General features: G+C 36.6%; 3 protein-coding genes across 4 annotated transcripts; 1 reads left to right on the forward strand and 2 right to left on the reverse strand.

Moving 5' to 3' along the window:
• Positions 1–2,604: 2,604 nt before the first annotated feature.
• LOC145067415 (uncharacterized) lies at positions 2,605–4,746 on the reverse strand. The gene is made up of 6 exons (XM_079014564.1): positions 4,593–4,746; positions 3,764–4,137; positions 3,523–3,675; positions 3,196–3,445; positions 2,849–3,128; positions 2,605–2,806 (listed from the first exon to the last, which is right to left on the reverse strand). The coding sequence occupies exons 1-6, from the start codon at positions 4,744–4,746 to the stop codon at positions 2,605–2,607; spliced, it is 1,413 nt and encodes a 470-aa protein (XP_078870690.1).
• A 1,657-nt stretch (positions 4,747–6,403) lies between these two features.
• Positions 6,404–7,471, forward strand: LOC145068865 (large ribosomal subunit protein eL31). Its single transcript, XM_079015836.1, has 3 exons — positions 6,404–6,530; positions 6,714–6,823; positions 7,004–7,471. The coding sequence occupies exons 2-3, from the start codon at positions 6,741–6,743 to the stop codon at positions 7,281–7,283; spliced, it is 363 nt and encodes a 120-aa protein (XP_078871962.1). The 5' UTR covers positions 6,404–6,530; positions 6,714–6,740; the 3' UTR covers positions 7,284–7,471.
• Positions 7,472–12,701: 5,230 nt separating this feature from the next.
• On the reverse strand, positions 12,702–15,253 carry LOC145066401 (leucine-rich repeat extensin-like protein 7). Of its 2 annotated transcripts, XM_079013635.1 has the most exons (2): positions 14,299–15,253; positions 12,702–14,154 (listed from the first exon to the last, which is right to left on the reverse strand). In XM_079013635.1, exons 1-2 carry the CDS (start codon positions 15,164–15,166, stop codon positions 14,021–14,023), a joined length of 1,002 nt encoding a protein of 333 aa, XP_078869761.1. In that variant the 5' UTR covers positions 15,167–15,253; the 3' UTR covers positions 12,702–14,020. The 2 variants fall into 2 exon arrangements, with proteins under 2 accessions (XP_078869761.1, XP_078869760.1); XM_079013634.1 differs by having other exon boundaries at positions 12,702–15,252.
• Positions 15,254–21,438: the final 6,185 nt, after the last annotated feature.

Consider the following 21,438-nt stretch of genomic DNA (forward strand, 5'->3'; position numbering starts at 1 on the left):
CAAAAAATAAAACATAACAACAAAGTAATATGGCAATAAATGCCTCACAAAAACATAGTTATCCTTCATGATCATGATACCAAACTACAAATTCTCAAAGCATGGGGATTTTTCCTTTGTTCCCAACTCCATTTTGTACACCACCACTGCTACCTGTTGCACCTTCTCCTGTTGTATTCCCTACTGCACCTTCTCCTGTTCCATTCCCAGTCTGTGATTATCCCTTGTGTAATGCCCGTGTTTCCAGGATAGGCATTATTGTTGATGTGATAGTCTAGGTTAACCTTTGTAATTCTTTTGAAGTATTAATGATGAAATATCTGAGTATTATATGTTTTATGCTTAGTTGTGTGGCTTAATTGAATTAAGAATAAAATAAGAGTCAAAATTAAAGTGTGAGATAAGCCCGCTATCTTTTCATAAAGTTGTAATGGTCGAAACAAGGATTCCGTAGATATAAGGAATGTCGAAATCCGAGTTATAACGAAGAAGTTATGACCTGTCGAAGTTTCGCGACAGAATCGAAACGACGCCGAATGACGTAAAATATGAATTTAAGATAGAGCGATATCTAACCTTAGTGATCTAAACGAAAGTCGTAGGGTTCGTTAAACCGATAGCGTGCATGAAAAGAATGCCCAAATCTGACTTCGTATGAGGAATATATGATTTTTCGAAGTTTCGACTTAGCGGTATGCAGCCCGAATACTCGAAATAGAGATCGAGTGATATTTAGCCAAAAATTTCTAAATGAGAATTGAATATCTCATTGATAGTAGTCCAATGATAAAAAAGACAGACGAAAACGGAGTTTAGATGAAGGAGTTATGAATTTCGAACAGAGTTTTCCTGTCCCGGCCTACTAAAAATACTATATAAGTAATATACTTATAATATATTAAAAATAAATTCAAAATTAGCCAATGGAGTCTAAACGAGAGTTTTAGAGCATAACCTCACCTTCGCGTCGATATAAAGAACGTCGAAAACGGAGTTCGTGTGCGAAAGTTATGAATTTATGAAGTTCGGGGCGCGAACCCCAAAGTTGTGTCAGAGACCACGACGTGGCAAGCAGTGCCACGACGTGGCAAGTCTTCTGACACCTCCGGAAGTCCCCCAAATGCAACTTGCGATGACGTATGCAGTGACGACCAAGCCCACGACGTGGAAAAAGGGTGCCACGACGTGGCAAGGGCCAAATTTGCCCTATAAATAGATTTGAAGGGCCAGTCGGTTAGGGTAGCTATTTTCTCTCCTCTCTCTCCCGTTTTACCTCGATTTACGTGCAAGAAATATCCCGAAGCAAGTCCCGAAGCCCTGAAGTTCCCGAGAAGTGCAATTCCCGAGCCGAAGCTCTGCCCGCGAGGAGTCCGGTTTTTGTGAAGATCTTCCAGATCTACCGAAGAATACTACTTCTACAAGCCGTAGTGCTGTCTGATCATCTTTTGATCAAGTGAGTGTGTAGTTACTTTCTTCTAACGCATAATTATGAAGTATTTTATACGAAATACGTGTTATGTGTATATTTTTTTGTTATATGTGTGAATGTATATTCACTTTCTTCTATCTCGTGGATATGATTTATTCTCTATGAAATACATGTTATGTGTATGTGTCTCATCTTTTATCTGAAATGTGTTTTGAATGAACATACTATACATGTTTTAAACTATGTATAAAAATGTATATTTTATCTACTAATGTTGGGTAGAACATGGGTAGATAGTTGTCTTGTGATAAAAAGATGAGAGGCCTCGATGTTTTTGATTTAGTCATCTAGCGGAGTTTAGATGACGACCACAGACTTTTCTAGACAGTCCTGTGGAACACTAGCAGGTTCGCCACCTGTAGGTGTTAATGAACTTGGGTGTTCATTTGCTGTACTCCATCACCCTCATGGTTGCCTTATTTTACTTATATTGCTGAGGAACCCCCGAAGCATGTGTTGTCGCCCCGATGAAATATTCTTAGACTAGGTCCCTTATGTTAGTTGTCTTAGGGATGTGAAGTGAGAATAACAGGAATGGGTAATTGGATTATTGTTGGTTGGTGGAATTAAATATAATTATTTATTGTGGGTTGAAAACCCTATATGCTCACCAGGCTCCCAAGCCTGACCCACTTAGTTTCTTTGTATTACAGGTAGTGGCGCCAGAGCATAAGTTTGATGACTTGTCAAGTTATTTTTGGATTATAGACCTGTTGTTGTAAATAACTGTTGTAAGGTCTGTATTGAAATGTTTATGTTTTTGGTCTGTTTATCGGAACATGACATCCCGAGTATTGTAATATAATGAAAAATACATTTCTTTAAGAAATGCTTTGGTAAATCTTATTTTATCATATTTTGTTTTGGGAACGAATTCCGCAACTCTTTTAATCAAATGATTACTCTGAAATTATTTTAAAAGCATAAATTAAACCGGTCTTTTCTGGCTGTGATTTTGGGGGTGTCACACTTGCAGGTCCTTCCATTATGGCCCACATTTCCACATTTTGTGCATGTTACAGATTTCCATTTTGTGGACACTCCATCATCTTCTGTTGCAGATCTTTTTCTCTTTTTTTTTTGTCTGCCAATAGGTACACGATACTTTGGTGGTATCAACTTAGTAGGACATGTGCTTTTTCCCCACAAAACCTCCCATTAATAGGTTCAACTTTGAAGACATACATTTCTTTCCAAGTCTTGAGCCAATAAGTTGGGTGTACCCATGTCTCAGGTATTCCAACATTTTCATTGTTGAGCCTCATATCCCATATAGCTGCTATATTATGTTTGCAGGGTATGCCTGTCAGTTCCCACCTGTTACATGAACAAGTTTGTTGGTCCATATTAACCACATACTGATTGGTACCTTCACTTGTAACCTGGTGCTTCCCATTGCCACATAACACTGCCCTACACTGTACTGCCCTTTCGTTAATTTTTTTAAGGGTCTTAGTGACCGTAGGAGTTAATGGGCCATTAGCTTTGTCAATTTCTTTTTGAACCATGACAAATTTCCTCATGATATACTCCATAATAAACTCCATGCAACTAATAATTGGCTTATCACGACCCTTCACTATCTTGCTATTCAAACTCTCACACATATTATTCAACAAAGCATCACAATGTGCCCTCCCTAATAAAACACAACTGTATTAGATTATATTTAAAAATTATACACTTATAAACATAATATTATATACCTGAGAAGTGGGATCTGGACCAGTGCTTAAGTTGAATAGAATTAAGCCAGTCATATGCTTCACTGTTAAGTCTCTTTAGTTCTTCCATGGCATTGTTGAATTGTGGTATGGTGGTACATGTTGCACATTTCCAAAGACAATCCTTGAATTCCTTGCCCCTCCATTTACGTTTCATGTTCTCATGAAGATGCCTTAGGCAATATCTATGCTCTGCTGTTGGGAAAAGTTTCTTAAGTGCAAGCAATAACCCCTAAATCATAAAAAGAGTGAAGTTGCTTATTGAATTGTAAAACATGCAGGTGAAAATGAATGGAGAACTTTATTTACCTTCTGTCTGTCTGATATGAAAGTGAAGTTGGAGTTTGCATACAAACCAGGATCATCTCCTAAGTTAGTTAAAAACCAGGTCCATGAATTAAAGTTCTCTGCTTCAACAACTGCATATGCCAAAGGGTATGTGTAATTGTTCCCATCTAAACCCTGAATTATCATGTCAAACATAGTAATAAGCAAACAATTAACTATGGTCAAACATTAATCAAATACTAAAATATGATTATGCACATACCACTGTTGTCAGGATCATACCATGGTATGGACCCTTCATGAATGCACCATCAAGCCCTAGTAAATCTCTTTTCCCTGCTGCGAATCCACTTTTCAGTGGACCAAGACAAATGTATACTCGTTCAAATACCCTGGTCTCATATGCATAACATGGTTCACTTTGCACTTGAAGTTTGACTGTGGTGTTTGGATTTCTACTCTGCACCTCCTGTAAGTAGTCTCTTAGACATGAGTACCGAGCAACAAAATCTTCCCTAATTGATTTCGGGGGTTTCATTTTCGCCCTATGAACTTTCATGTCTGACAATCCAACTTGGTATTTCTTCTCAAGCATCTCACGTAATGCTCTAAGTGGTATTTCTGGGTTTGCCTCCACTGTGTCAACAATCTGTTCAGAGAGAAACTTTTAGTTGCATGCCCTAATTTTCCTTGTTTGAAGGCATGTATGTTGCTTTTCATAGGTCTTAACAGTCCAGTTAATGTCTTTTTTCCACTTACTCGCTAGTAGGACCCATGGGCATTTATGAATAGAACCATCTTTCACTTTCTTTTTCTTTTGACTTGGTCCCACTTTGTCATTACTTTTGCTGGTCCTACCTGTTTCTAATATCCCAAGGTTTGGTATTGTCCCTTTAAAAACCACTCTAATCTTGTTTTTGTCATTCTTGACGAAGTCTAACTCCCTTATACTTTGTATGGAATGAAGATAAATTTGTTGTTTAACTTCCTTGGCTATGCTAAAAGTCTGGTGGATGTAAAATGGATCTTTGACAACAGCTGCTTCATTCTTATGTGCTCTTTGTAAATCTCTTATCTTCTTCCTTTTTTACTAGCTTCACCCTCATCTGATGAAGATGCAGATACAAATTCTTCAGTGTCTATAACATCTAATTCTTCATCACCTTCTACTGCTTCATCTCGATCATCAGGAAAACTTCCAACCCACTCCACCTCTTTGTCAATGTTGAGGTGAAAGTTCTTCATATCAACCTATGGATCATCTAACAAATTATCTACATCAACTATGTAATCACTATCTTGACTGTCTTCACTATCTTCATTGTCATCACTATCATGATTGTCTTTACTAGCTTGACTGTCTTCACCTGCTTTTTCACTATTTGGTTCATTTTGTTCCATAGGAGTCCCACCAAAAGGTTCACACCATTCAAATGTATCATCATCCCAACCATCAACATTAGGACATGTGCTTCCTATCATTGGTTCAGTCAAAGGGCTTTCAATTCTTGGTATATAGGAAGGGGTTGACTCAACTGTTTCACTCAATGTAACAAGGGGTTGTTCCAAGGTTGTTTCTGGTAATGTACTAGGGGGTTGGTCCATAGTTTCTACATTCTCAAAAACAGGGGCTTCTTCACTAGGACAATCCCCTGAATTTGACCATGTCAATAACAAGCTTTTACGACAAAGGGACTCAGGAATTTCGTGTATCTTTATCTTTGTAGGGTTTGGGGACATTTGATACGTATGCAACTTGGTTTCCCAAAACTCTGTATACACTTCTATCACCTTGTGTTCATACACGTATGACCTAAAGTGGTTTATATCTTCGTCACAGCCCAAAGCATACAACCCAAAATCTAAATCCCAAGTTGGTCGTTTGAAATGATAGTATATACTTTTACCTGGTTCCACACAATCAAGCAATTCCATTATCTCGTCCATATCATGCACCGAGAACAAGTCACTATCAATGCCATCAATATATTTCATCTTCCCCTTTATGTATTTGCGTCATGGAAACTTCGTAAAAACTCCACCATAGTTCAATCGTATCGAGAACATAGATGGATTGTCAACTGCGAACCCAAAAAATAAAAAAAATTACATTTTAGGAACGTATAATGGATGATCAACTGAAAATGTAGAAAATTTTACCGTATGAGCTTTGGAGATTGTATTCCTCCCATTCTTGCCTAATCCTCCAGTTCACCATCGTAGAAAACTAGGGTTTTCTTGTGCAATGCTAAGGGTTGACGGAGGATGAAATGAGAAATGATCAGTTATCGAAGTCGTGCCATAATGGTTCATGTATACAAACCCTGAAAAGACGAAAATGCCCCTGCGTGCAAGGCACGTGGGTGGCTTAAACGGAAGGATTTAATAGTTAACGTGCATAGGGACTAACCGTGCACGATAAATAACAACGAGGGACTGCACGAGCTAAATTTTGAAAATAAGGACTGAACACGCTTTCTGGCATGTGCACCAGGGACCAACAGTGTAATTTACCCAAAATACTATTATTTAAATAGGGAAAAATTGTGGGGTAGACAAGGTAAGGTGACGAAGTGGGGTTGAGAGTGTGTTTGATTAAATAAATGAAAAAAATCAAGGACAAAATAGTCTTTTTAGGTAAGACATGGACCAAGCACGTAACAAAAACAGATACTAGGGACCTTCCGAGTTAAAAAAATAAGTTAGGGACCAAACGTGCAAATTACACCAAACCATAGAGACCATTCGTGTAATTTACTCAAACATAAAAAACATTTTTTTTAAACGAATCGATCCAAACACAAAAAATATATATTAATTCTTTACCAGTGTCGAATTGTCGGGGCCATAAAAAAATCCTTTTATGAATTGGGCCTTTCGTTAGTTTCAACAATGACCCAATACAGCCTCTGGGCCAAGCCCACAGAAAAAGGAAACCCTAACGCATCAATATCAGGGTTTTATTGCCTTCATCCCATCATTTCTGCGCCTCTGTTTCCGTCTTCTCTTCTCCAGCTCCCAAATCGCAGGTTCGATCTCTGTCTTCTCTGATGCTCAAATGAATTCCATGACTATCTAATTTGATGATGCAGCATATCTGTTAGCAATCAATGGAGATATTATTTGTTGCCTGATATAAGAATTATGATGTTTTGTGATGGAAATTTTACTGATTTGTTGTTTTGATTCCTTGTTTGTATGTTCGTCTGCAGGTAAGGTGCAGATACGAGAGAGTAAAAATGGTGGATAAAACTAAAGGAAGAAAAGAAGAGGTTGTTACCAGGGAGTACACTATCAACCTTCACAAGCGCCTCCATGGATGGTACATACTTGATTCATTCTTATAAATTATTCATATATGCTTGTCTACTTCGATTGAACTTTCTTTCGGAAGCCTTATCTTTGCCAACATCTGTATTATACGATCGCGTTTAGGCTTGACCTTGATTGTACATTATTTGCTACCCTATATGTAAAATTTTCTATCTGTGTTGATCAACAGCACATTCAAGAAGAAGGCTCCTAAGGCCATTAAGGAGATCAGGAAGTTTGCCCAGAAGGCCATGGGGACAACAGATGTGAGGGTGGATGTGAAGCTAAACAAGTATGTTTGGAGCCGAGGAATCAGAAGTGTACCCAGGAGGGTTAGGGTTCGTATTGCCCGCAAGAGGAACGATGATGAAGATGCAAAGGAAGAACTTTACTCGCTTGTCACTGTTGCAGAGATCCCAGCAGAGGGGTTGAAGGGACTAGGCACTAAGGTCATCGATGATGAAGATTGATTTCATCAAAATCCAACCTTTTTGAAACAACTGGCAGAGTTTAGTTTTTATTTTTATCCTTGCTACTTTTATTTGGATTCTAGTAATTTACATTTTCCTTGAATCTATTACATTTTGTGTTTGATGGATTATGGTAGCTCATTTGTGTTGTCTTTGAAAGAAACTATAATGCATGTGCTAGTTTTAAAGTCTACTGTATAGAAGATTTCTTACAGAAGATCATATCCCCTTCATAATTCTTCACCTCTTGTTTAATCCTCTTCACAATTCATACCAAAACTTAACAATTCTGTAGTTGTAATCTGCCCCACTCATAACTCATATGCCATTGGACAAGTAGGGGTGCCAATTACATCTTCTCGACCCTTTCTTTGGTATTCATACAAGTGGGGTTAATAATTTCTTCTCTTGAAGAGATGAGCTCGAATTAGTGGTGTGATGAAAAATCATAACTGAAAACCCGATCTGGAACCAAATGATATTTGGTTTATTTGGTTCAAGTTATTTAGTTTTGATTTAAATAAGGATACATTATTTGCTTTGGTTTTGGTTAATTTTTTATTGTAAATTTCCATGTAAAAGATCCCCGTTGCCTATTGTTACTTTTGCATCAAAAAAAATTCATTATAATAAAGGAAAATGACTTATATGGGTGACTATGTTTCAAAATCGTTCAAAAAAAAGTTTGGTGTATTCATAAAACACCATCCAAGTAAAGCATTTGTATAAAAAACACCAACGAAGTATATTTTTTTTTCAAATTTGATCTTGTGATAACCGACAATTACCGGTAAAAATAGGTAAAGGAAAAAAAAAAATAGGAAATGACTCAAATGGGAAACTATGTTTCAAATTCGTTTAAAAAACACCATCCAAGTTTGGTATGTTCAAAAAACACCATCCAAGTAAACTTTTTGTATACAAAACACCAACAAACTATATGTTTTGTTCAAATATTACCTACTGGTAACTGACTCTTAGAGGTCAAATGGTGACTTAGTTTAACTATTATAACATGGTATAATAAGTATTGACAAAACAATAAATGATATATTCCTCCTTTAAAAGTCGATTTAGGGTTTCTTCATGAATGAATGACTTCATCTTCTCCTATGATTGCTCTTCTTCTTCTAAAGTGATGATCTCAAACTCAAGTCCAAAACCCTAATTCTTGACTTAAGACAAAAAGGGCTCTAATGGGCCTCCCTCCCCCTTAAGGCCCAAATCCATAAAAAGCCCAAAAAGGCATCCAAGCCCAACTACAAGGCATCTAAGGCCTAATAGGCTGCTCATTATTAGAAGAGTTTATAGTCTTTACCGGTCCTTCATTTATTATCCGGTCTATAGATAGGCACGTCTCTTGTCCCTTCCTTGTTATTTTATTGTTTCGTATCATTTCTTTTGCATGTTTCCTGGGATATGGTTCCGATACATGTGTACGATGTATTCGAATTTATATTCGTTTGTAACAAGTCGTGGTGTCTGTAATGCCCATTTGGTGATGGATAATGTAGGTTTTGGGGACCGAGTGGTCGGTTTGTGTTGGAGCCCAAGGACATATCAGTAAGTATCAGTTCGAGTCTTTATGAGGTTTAGGTTTATGTTAGAAATTTTGTAAGGCAAGGGGGAGTTGATAGACGTGTAGAGCTTCTCGTTTGCTTCCTATGGATATAAAGAACGACGAAATCGGACTTAGAATGAAGAAGTTATGGTCTTCAGAAGATTGGCGGTTCTTGACCCTAGCCGAGTACAATAGGCGTACGCTAGAAGTATGTCGAGCGTATTGGCTTGAAATCCAGATCGTAGAGGCTTCAACATATATTGGGCATATGTATGGACTTGTTTAACTTAGGCCTCGGGCCCACCTGATTATAGCAGGTTATTTTTGGGGCTTAAGGCCATGTTGGGGGTTCTTGGGCCATATTGGGCCTTAGAGGCCTTGTAGTTGGGCTTGGATGCCTTTTTGGGCCTTTTACGGATTTAGGCATTAGTCGGAGGGAGGCTTATTGAGGCATGGGTAAAGGAGCCCTTTTTGCCTTAAGTCAAGTATTAGGGTTTTGGACTTGAGTTTGAGATCATCACTTTAGAAAAAGAAGAGCAATCATAGGAGAATGTGAAGTCATTCGTTCATTAAGAAACCTTAAATCGATTTTTAAAGGAGGAATATATCATTTATTGTTTTGTCAATAATTATTACGCCGTGTCATAATAATTAAGTCAAGTCATCATTTAACCTGTAAGGGCCAGTTACTGGTGGGTAATATTTGTTGGTGTTTTTTGTACAAAAAGTTTACTTAGATGGTGTTTTTTGAGCATACCAAACTTGGATGGTGTTTTTTGAACGATTTTGAAACATAGTTACCCCTTTGAGTCATTTCCTATTGTTTTTTTCCTTTACTTATTTTTTACCGATAATTGTCGGTTACACAAGGTCAAATTTGAACAAAGAATGTACTTTGGTGGTGTTTTTTGTACAAATACTTTACTTGGATGGTGTCTTTTGGACACACCAAACTTGAATGATATTTTTTGAACAATTTTGAAACATAGTTACCATATAAGTCATTTTCCCTTATAATAAAACACAGTTACACAGACAACGGTCTAACAAATGGCCATTGCATCCAACTGTACGCAAATTTCCATAAGAATTCATTATGATACAACATAAACAATTTGAAACAAAAATGATATAAAAATAACACATGTTCCACACATCTAAATTGTATATGTAACCAAAAGGATACATGGTTTAACAAACAAATTATAAAAGCCATGCTCCAACATGCAAATAAGTCTTAAATAGATAACTTTATCCTCGAAAATGTCATAAAACCTTGAGCTACAATGCAAATAAGACGTACACGGATAACTTTCTTATTGGAAATGTTGTAAACAACCCAAGTAAATCCTCAATATATTTAGGCACCACTCTTAAACTAACGAATATCATTCTCATCCACCAATTTACACTGGAGATAAGCTAAAACATTTCATGTCCAAAATGTTGTTTGTATCCTCTAGCTAGAAGCTACAATGCACCATCGTCATGTTAATGATGAATCATTGAAATCAACATCGTATGGATGAGTGAAGGATCCACATTCATATTACACAACTCCAACCATGATCCAAATTCCAAAATATGAATTTCTAAATAGCTGTTATTGGAGTTGGAGTAGGAGACAACCTTTCCCTTATTTCATTCATAAATAACACATTCACCTTGATAGTCAATAAGGACGGGTAATAACCATTGATCATTGATAAATAGTTGTCATTAGAGTTGGAGTAGGAGACAACCTTTCCCTTATTCCATTCATAAATAGCACATTCACCTTGTTAGTCATTGAGGATGGGTAATCAAACGACATTTTAGACAATGATGTTATATATTGAATCACATTGAAAATACAATTACATATTCACACTCATACCATTACAACAACGCCAATGTCTCTTTCGAAAAAAAAAACCGTCAATGTGAATAATTTCAACCATTCATGCATGGTTAATGGATAGTTGTGCGGGTCTCGCGAACCAATATGAACCATTTGGAAGGGGTTCATCATCATGTTGGTATTGATTCCCTTAAAACTACCTCAATTTTAGTGAAGGAAATGGTATTTTATGCTTATCAAACCCAAATAACCAAAACAAAATTACATTAAATGCTAAAGTCCACTGCCAAGTGTGTTCAACTAACAATCAAGCTACTACAATAAGAACAAAAGTTTAATGATTACTTGCTTACATCACATTCATTTTTATCAACCCATGATCCACATGCGCAAACAAAAATGATGACTTTTGTTCATTTTTTGCGGTGAAAGAGATGGCAAACGATGATGACGATGACAATGAACTTTTGAAAAGTGTAGACCTGTGATACCTTTTTTTAAAGGCTTAATATTATTAAAAGTTAGCAAGAAGCTATAAAGCTTACAATTAATTGCAAAGACTTGGTTTTGAATCCAAAAGACATTACTAACTTTCAATTTACCAAATCTAAAACTAAACGAATTATAAAAACTCGTTACAATACTACCAAATAATGTTTCTTTCCCGGTAGTCTTCGATCCAAAGATAAGGGAGTTGCGGTAGTTCCAGATAACCCACCACATAGACATTGTAATCGCTTCAATCAATGACACTTTTCTTAGTGTGGAAGACCTTCAACGAGTCAACTTGATTAAAATGATCTCTGTACGAAGAGAAACACATAAAAGAAGAGCCAAAAGCTATTGGTCCTTGGCTCCACATTGTATGGTCCACCAGTCCACCTCCGTCCCTAAATTCAACCATCGGAACCTCGACAATCTTCAACTGAGCACTCTTGGTTTATTTCTAGCAAAAACATATGCGGAAATACATTCACAACTCTTCCCAAGCCAAAGTTCTGTCCAAATCTTGGTCAATGCTCCATCTCCAATGCATTTTTTTTTTCAAAATTGTATGTGGAATCAACTTTTTTTTATTTTTGGGTTAATAGAACCAACTATGCAGGACCAAACTCGTTTATTCTTCAATCCTTCAATACTATAGCCAAAACCCCCATAGGCACCATAAATAGCTTTGATATTTGTGTTATCTTTGCGGTTCGTGAGGTTTGTTTTGAGGATTTAATGGTCATTTTGTTAAAGCCATAAAATAAGAGTTATATTAAAGTATATTCTTCAGATAAATGTTCATTTTAGCGAAAAAGCTCTTCAAACAAATGGCTTATTGACCATGTCATATGGTCATTATTGATCTGAACCATGTCTTAACATGGTTTTATGGTCATTATTGATCTAAACCATGTCTTTGGACTTTGTAATTCACACTTATGATCGCTTTTATGGTCATTATTGATCTAAACCATGTCTTAACATTAAAATAGTAAAGTAATCATTTTGTTGCCTTAATTTAACATACATTGGCATATTTCTTTGACAAAATTGCACAAATGGTTCATGTGGTATGTCGGAAATTGACACTTTGGTCCAAAAAAATTTGGACCAGCACAAGAGGTCCAAAGTTTTATTTTGTTGTAAGTTTGCTCTAATTTGTTTTGATTTTTTTTAAAATCCCGATTTTGCCCTTGACATTTTCTTTTTTCATTTTTTAAATTTATTTTAACATTTCTTGATTGAAAGAAAAAACAAAAAAAACCACCCCTACCCAACCCAACCCCTACATTTAACATATTAACTTTACCACTGTTGCCGGTCACCACCACTCACCACTGCTGCATGACACCACCACCACCAGCTCACAAGCTAATGTCAAACAATTTTATTTTTTTTGAGATTTGAAAAACAAAATAATCATTTTTTTTTTCAGATTAGCATCTTAAACATGAATAATCAACTTTTCTGCTAACTCAAATTTTTCCAAATCACTCAAATTAGAATGAGATTACTCAAGAACAAAATATCTCTACAAACTCGATTTTTTTAGATCTAAAAAATAAGGATACATTATTCTACACTCGCAAAATCAAAAACCCTAGAATCATTCGGTTTTTCTAGACATATGCATGATTATCGTTTTCTGAAACTGAGTTTTCTAGATCTGCAAATAAAAAATACAAAGACCTCCAGAAAATGAGAATGAAAACCAAATCAGTGGAGAAGAGGATGGATGTTTTGGGTATCCTGATCTGGAACGTCACCATGATCGTCTTTGTCGTCACCACTGTCAGCCATCATCGTCAACCACCACATAATGAATGCTTCTCAAAGTCATCTTCATCGATCATAACAACTTCGATCTAAAAGTCATCGTTACCGGCAAAAACCCTATTTCTGCCTTCCTTCGTCTTTGAACGAAATCTAAATAAGTGTAGTTGCCTGTTTTCCGATCTATATCGTCATCGCTGCCACTACATACCAGATCCTTCGTCTTTGAACGAACCCTCTTACAACGTCGTTTGGGAGGAAGGACGACATATCTGTAACTTGACGAAGAGGATGGTTAAGGGCGATGAACTGAGAGAGAGAGAGAGAGAGAGAGAGACGTTCCTAAAACCCTTGCGTCGTTCGAATCTGGACCCTTTCGTTGCCGCCGCCTCTGCAAACCCTAGATATCTCGCCATATCTGTTCGCTGCCATGCTCGTCAGATGATCAACGTCTTCGGAAAGTGGAAATTTTCTGAACATCGGTGCCGTTCGAAAATCAATAGATCTCGTCGGTATCGAGGATGATAGATTTGTGGGTCGTTGGAGATGGTGGATTTGAGGGAAATGAGGGTTTTGAAGAAGAAATGAAGAACATGAGAGAAAAAGGGTTAGGCGTATTTTATTTTGTTTTTTTAAATGTTTTTTGAATTCTTGTAATAAAAGAAAATTATAAAATAAAGTCATTAAAAAATGTCAAAACCTTTGTACCGAACTTGCATCAAAATTGATAACTTTGGACCTCTAGTGATAAACCAATATTTTTTTTGAACCTAATTTTCGAAATAGTGCAGTTTTGTCTATTTCTTTTCATCTTTGTAAAACCCAAAAGGCAAAGACACTAAAAAAAAGTTAAAAACGATAAAACTTTGTATGTAATAAAACCAAAACGGTGGAAACAAATTAAAAGCCAATATGAATATGAAATCCATGCTTATAGTTATAACCGTGCAAAGAGAATACTGAGAATAACCCATAACTTTCCGACCTCACTTTGCGAGTTAATGTCAATACTCAATACAATAATCAATTTGAAACATAATTTCTCTATTCCAATACAAAATCTTATATTTATCCTCATGGGATTCGCGAATTCGAAGATCTAAACGATGTCCCACAAGAAAAAGACTTCATAGATGGGATTCTAAGACAGCTCAAACTACCACCGGGAATCATATCGCACTCTGGCTCAGGCCTCTGCATCTCCCTCCCTGGAATACAATTCAATGCAAAATCAAATCCCACATTCCTACCATACAATTTCCCACATTCTTGACTAAACCCAGAAAAGAAATTATAAGCAACACTCAAATTCATCAACGATTTCAACTCACAAACCAGATCCGGCAACTCACCCGACAACTCATTGTGTGCAACATTCAACACTTCAATATCTTCCAAACAAGAAATCGAATCAGGGATATGACCCATCAACGAATTGAAACTCGCATCAAAAACTTGTAAATCTGACCACATTCCGATTCCTTGAGGGATACAACCGCTTAATTGGTTGTTCAAGAACAGGATTTCTTTCAATCCTGAACCAGAATACCCGAAGCTAATCGGAATGTCACCTGTCAACTTGTTATTGGCTAAATTGATTACCGAAGCAGGGGAATTGCCTAGACTATGTGGGATTTGACCTTCGAAATTGTTGTTATTGAGTAGAATTGCGTCAAGATTCTTGGTGAATACAAGGTCTGGAATGGGTCCTGAAAAAAGATTGAATCTAAGATCTAGATACGCGAGATTTGGGATTTGGAGAATTATGGTAGGGAAAGGTCCGGAGAATTGGTTATTGCTGAGGTCAAGTTCAGTGAGGGCAAAAAGGTCTTTTAAGCTATCTGGGATTGTGCCTGTGAAACTATTGCTGTTGAGGTGAAGGAGAGTCATGTCTTTGAGGAGGGAAAGTTCTTTTACGAGAATACCCTCGAGACCACCATGGTTAAGGTCTATCCCTGTAACTGATGAATCTTGACAGAAAACTCCTTTGTAATCACACACATTTGACCCGACCCATGAGTTCAAGATTCCTTTAGGGTCATCTTTGATGGCTGACTTCCATGCTTGGAGGGCAATGTAAGCATTGTTGAGAGTCGATGTGTTTGAGTTTGACCACCCGTTTCTGGTGGTTCTTCCACCACCAACAAAACCTCCGGCGCCGCCGTGAACTGCAACTAGAAAGAGTAAAGAAAGTAATAAAAGTTTAGTTTTTTCCTCCATTTCTTTGGGGTTGTTCTTGGAGTTGGGTGTGTTTTTCTACAGAAATTTATTGGGGAAGATGATGGGGGTTGGTCTTGCATTAAATGATTGTCTTTGAATCTCTTTATGTAAAGCACTTAAAAATTAGATGATTAAATATAGCAAAAATGCTGAAAATAATGTTTGAAATATGTTTTTGGTATTTAAGAATAGGTAAGATTTTAGAAAAAAAAAAGACTTTATATTCAATGCTGTTTATCATAAAAATGTACTACTAACTATTTTTTTTTTCAAAAGTTATTGGTTATTTGAATTTTTTGTACATTTTTTTTGACATCACTAGACTGTGTCCCATTTATGGTGGTTACCTTAATGCTTATATGCTTTTTCTTGCTCATTGTGAGCCTATTTTGAACAACAATCATAAATAATTTTTATATAAATTAATAAAAATCTTTTGATTGATAAATGAATTTATATAAAGCCATGAAGCACATAGCAAAAAAAAATGTGTGAAAGTAAACATTGTACTGTATGGATTGCAGCTATTTTCCATGGGTATACCCACATGCACTTGAGTAGTGTGGTCTGCCTCCCACACTATACGTGGTGCTCATTAAAGGTTGATCAATAAATCAAATCTAAGAAACAATTAATTGAGTTATGCTTTTATTATCAAGATATATAACATTTGAATCTAGAAAGTTTATGTAGCATCAAGTATGTAATGGTACATTGAGTACCTTGAGAAAAAAGACAGAAGACACATCGATATTTGAATATATTTAAAAAAGTAAATGATTAGGGAAGACTTAGAGATCAAGTTCTCCATTTGAATATATTCCAAACGCTTTTGTATCATTTAAGCAATTATGTATTTGTTTGGCAAAACTATGAGCGAACATAATAACCGAAAAATCGAACAAAAACCAAATTAACCGATATAACCGAACCATTTTTAAAACCGGTGATTTGGTTTCTATCCTTTTCTAACCAATAGGTAGCAGTTCGGTTTTGGTTTTATAAGTTTACCGAACCATTATAAACCGAACCGACAGTTTTATACTTTAATATATACAAATTATAAATTCTAAATAAATTAAGTCCGCGCCCAATTAAAATTTGAAAAAGCACATCAATCATGAGTCAAATACTATGCGATTTGAATGCTAATTACAACCATTCACTCATTTACCCTAGTATGCAATAGCTAAATAGCTAAGACCAAGTGTTGTACTTGAAGTAATTTTTGAGTTGTTTTCGGTATTTGGACTTATTCAATGCATATTTCTTTTAAGCTTGAATAGTTGTTTTTCTTATTCGACCAAATCTTGACATTTGTAATTTCACATATTACTTTTGCGTTTATGTTAGACCACATTGTATGTATGAGAAAGATTGTTCACTTTTTGAGTGTTATGCCAACTTTCCATCATACTCATTTTACTCATCAAAATTGAGGGAATGGTTATCTTTACTAAGTTTTATTTTATTATATATATATATATATATATATATATATATATATATATATATATATATATATATATATATCATACTCATTTTGTAGGGAATTACAAATCATAAATTTTGATATATTTTTTTATAACTTTTTAGTAGGTATATAATTTAATAAATATTAAAAATAACTAGAAAAAAAAGACTGACCAATTATACGAGGAGAGAGAGTGAAGGATAAACTCCCCTCACTTTTTTCCCGCACTCATTTTCCCTCACCCTCAGTATTATGTTCTGAGGCGAGGGAAAGGTTATCTCACTCATTTCCCGATCCATACCCTCTAGCCTAGGTTATATTCTCCTATTTGATTTAGAACTATACTCTTAACTAGGTCTAATAATTGGGTTGAGTTCGGGTTGGAATTCAGAAACTCAACCCTAACCATATAATATATGAGTTATGTTGGATTAGGTGTCTAAGCCCATAACTATAATTGGTATGTACTTAAATTAATAACAACACAGTTCTTTTGGGTTGCCCTCAAACCTAACAACTGGACAAAGAAATTATGAAAGGAGAGAAATTAATTTATTATAAGATCAATAAATTAATATAAATGATTTATTTAATGTGTTATAAAAATAATATATTAATTAGAAATCATAACATTTAATTAATAGTTAGTGAAAAATTAATTGGAATTAATTTTGGGGTTCATGTATTAATTATAAAGTACAGGGACTAGTTTGCAATTATTAAATAGTTGGAAGGAACATTCTAGAACCTCCCTGGAGAAGGTGGACGAAATTCATAGGGGAAACCCTAATGATTTCGTCCAAGGGCCTTGGATAAGGCTTCTGGATTAGCTTGGGCCTTAAGCAAAGGAACATTATGTGACATCCCCAAAATCTCGGCCAGAAAAGACCGATTTTCATTTATGCTTTTAAATATTTTCAGAGTAAATTCTTTTGATTTGAAAGAGTAGCGGAATTTGTTCCCAAAAACAAAACATGATAAAACAATGTTTACCGAAGCATTTCATAAAAGAAATGTATTTTCATTATAATCAAAACTCGGGGTGTCATGTTCCGATACAGACCAATAAGCATAAACGAATACATTACAAGTCATATAACAAATATAAACATATGCAGACTTGTAATCAAAACAACTTGATGGTTCATCCATCTCATGCCCTTCCGCCACTTCCTGTAATACAATTTAAAACTGAGTGGGTCAGGCTTGGGAGCCTGGTGAGCATATAGGGTTTTCAACCCACAATAAATATCATATTTAATTTTCACCAACCAACAATAACCAAATTACCCATTCCCATTATTCTCACTTTAATGTCCCTAAAACAACTAACATAAGGGACCTAGTCTAAGAATATTTCATCGGGGCGACAACACATGCTTCAGGGGTACCTCAGCAATATAAGTCAAATAAGGCAACCATGAGGGGGATGGAGTACAACGAATGAACACCCAAGTTCATTAACACCTACAGGTGGCGAACCTGCTAATGTTTCCACAAGACTGTCTAGAATAGCCAGTGATCGTCATCTAAACTCCGCTAGATGACTCAATCAAACAACAACGAGGCCTCTCATCTGTTTATTACACACCAACTGTCTACCCATGTTCTACCCAACATATTAGTAGATAAAAATATACATTTGTATACACAGTTTAAAGAAAACCTGTATAGCATGCTTTAATCAACACATATATCACCAAACAGATGAGGCACACACACACATAACACATATTTCATAAAGAAATAAGCAGATCTGTAAGATAGAAGAGAGTGAATACACATTCACACATAACACAACCAAATATATACACATAGCACGTATTTTTATATAAAATACTTCGTATTATTGTATTAGGAAGAAAATAACTACACACTCACACTTATAAACAACAATATAATTAATACACTCGAACCAAACTCGTATTATTATTGTGTTTAAGAAAGTTAGTATACACTCACTTGATCAGAAGATGATCGGACAGCACTACGGCTTATAGAAGTAGTAATCCACAGCAGATCTGGAAGATCTTCACAAAAATCGAACTTCTCGCGGGCAGAGCTTCGACTCGGGAACCGCACTTCTCGGGATCTTCGGGGTCTCGGGACTTGCCTCGGGGCTAGAGTATGATACCGGGGCTTCGGGGTATCTTCGGCACGAAAAACGATGCAAAAGACTAGAGAGAAGAGAAGAAATGAACAAGAAATATGGCTGTCTTCGGATCCCTTATATAGAGGCTGGAGCCTCGGAGTACGCGGGGCGTACTGCAGTACACAGCGCGTACTGCGTCCGAAATCGTCATTGCATGCGTCATCCGAAGTGTCGACACTATCGGAGTACGCGATAGCGTACTCACGTACGCGGGGCGTACTCCGGATCACACCGGTGCAGTGTTCTAAAAGGCGCGCCATGGCGTGAGGCGTGGCTTCGCCGTTACAAAAAGCTTCATAACGTTGCTGTTAGGCGTAACGCGTGACAAGGCGTGATATGGCGCGCCATGACGCGTTATAGCGTGTTATGGCGCGTGTTTTTTCGTTTGAGACACAGTTTTTTTCTCTTTGTTATGTCTTTTCAAACCGGAGATACAAGTATTGTGGTTTTTGTTAACTTTTTGTTATTAGTTATTGATTTAACACTTCTAAAAAGTAGTTATATTTAGTATAAATTTATATTTATGTGGTAATATAATTTTAAATTAATACAAAATCGCCGCCTTACATCACGCCTTGAAAAACGCCGTGGCTCGCCATGGCTCGTTAAGCTTGAGGCTTGGCATTGCCGCCACGCCACGCCTCACGCCATTTAGAACCTTGCACCGGTGACTCGGCTTCGGATAAGGCTTCCGATTTTGAATTAAATTTAAATACAAAATGATTAATAAACTTCGGAAATTCATAACTTCTTCATACGAACTCCGTTTTCGACGTTCTTTATATCCACGGAAAGGTGAGACCACGCTCTACGACTTTCGTTTAGACTCCGTCGGCTAATTTTGACTTTATTTTTATTAATTATTTTTAATAGGCCGCGACAAAAACTTTCGTTATAAATTCATAACTTCTTCGTTTGACGTCCGTTCTCGCCTAACTTTTTATCGTTTCGATACCAACAATGAGATCTTCGATTCTCATTTAGATTGCTTCGGCTAAAAACCACTCGATCTCAAATCGAGTATTTCAGGCTGTATACCGCTAAGCCGGAACTTCGATAAATCATAACTTCCTCATACGAAGTCGGATTTGGGCGTTCTATATATATTCGGAAACCTCGTTTCAACTACTACAACATTAATCAAAGATATTAAGTTTATTTTACACTTAAATTTTGACGCTTATTTTTATTCTTAATTAGTCAAACCACATAATTAAGCAATTAAGCACAAAACACATAATACTCAAATAATACAATCTTATTATTTCAAAACGGGTTACAAAGGTTAACCTAGACTATTACATTGCTAAAAATGGCAAGCCTGGAAACACAGGCGTTACAATTCTCTCCACCTTAGAATGATTCCGTCCCCGGAATCACACATCAATAAACAAATGCGGATAGCGACTCAACATGTCACTCTCCGTCTCCCAGGTGAGATTCGGCCCATTCGTGTGTTTCCATCGGACAAGCACTAACCCAACCATTTTGCGTCGCAACTTCTTAGTCTTTCGGTCAACAATTGCCTCTGGTTCTTCAATCAACCTTTTGTTCTCATCAATTCTCAATTCAGAAATTGGAATTATATCGGGAACTTCTCCCGTGAACTTCCTCAAATAACACACATGAAAAGTGTTGTGAATTCCATTCAGTTCTTCGGGTAATTCGAGCTTGTAAGCTTGATTCCCAATCCTCTGAAGGACTTTAAATGGTCCAATAAACCTTGGACTCAACTTTCCCCTTTTACCAAATCTTATAAGTCCCTTCCACGGCGAGACTTTAAGCAAAACCGAATCTCCAATCTCAAAATTCATCGGTCTTCGCTTTTTGTCAGCATAGCTCTTTTGACGATCTTGAGCTGCTAACATTCTTTCCCTAATTATTTTCAACTTTTCAGCAGTTTGATGAACCATCTCCGGTCCCATAAACTGCTTTTCCCCAGCCTCAAGCCAACAAGACGGCGTACGACACTTCTGTCCATACAAAGCTTGAAATGGTGCCATCTTAATGCTCGAGTGAAAACTATTATTATAGGAAAATTCTACCAACGGTAGATGTTCATCCCAATTACCTAGGAATTCCAAGGTACATGCTATCAGCATATCTTCAAGGGTTTGTATTGTTCTTTCACTCTGACCATCAGTCTGCGGATGGTAAGCTGTGCTTAAACATAACTTGGTACCCATTTCCTCTTGTAGACTTTTCCAAAACCTTGAGGTGAAACGGCTATCACGATCCGATACAATCGTTAACGGAACACCGTGAAGCCTCAAAATTTCCTTCACGTAAGAATTCGCAAGCTTTTCCATAGACCATTTCTCTCTGGCCGCTATGAAATGCGCACTCTTAGTGAATCGATCAACGACCGCCCAAATCATGTCGTGACCATTCTTTGTTCTGGGCAGTTTAGTGACAAAATCCATAGCAATGTCTTCCCACTTACCCATAGGCACAGGCAATGGTTCTAAACTCCCGTAAGGTTTCTGATGTTGTGTCTTGACTCTCGCACAAGTCACACACTCGGCCACATACTTTGCAACATCAAGCTTCATCGTCGGCCACCAGTAGTAGGGTTTCAGGTCCCTATACATTTTAGTGCTACCTGGATGAATTGAGTACATGGTTTTGTGAGCTTCTTCCATCAGA

The sequence above is a fragment of the Lactuca serriola genome, chromosome 8 (genome assembly GCF_051521515.1).
Source record: "Lactuca serriola cultivar US96UC23 chromosome 8, Lser_US96UC23_V15, whole genome shotgun sequence".
Classification (NCBI taxonomy): domain Eukaryota; kingdom Viridiplantae; phylum Streptophyta; class Magnoliopsida; order Asterales; family Asteraceae; genus Lactuca; species Lactuca serriola.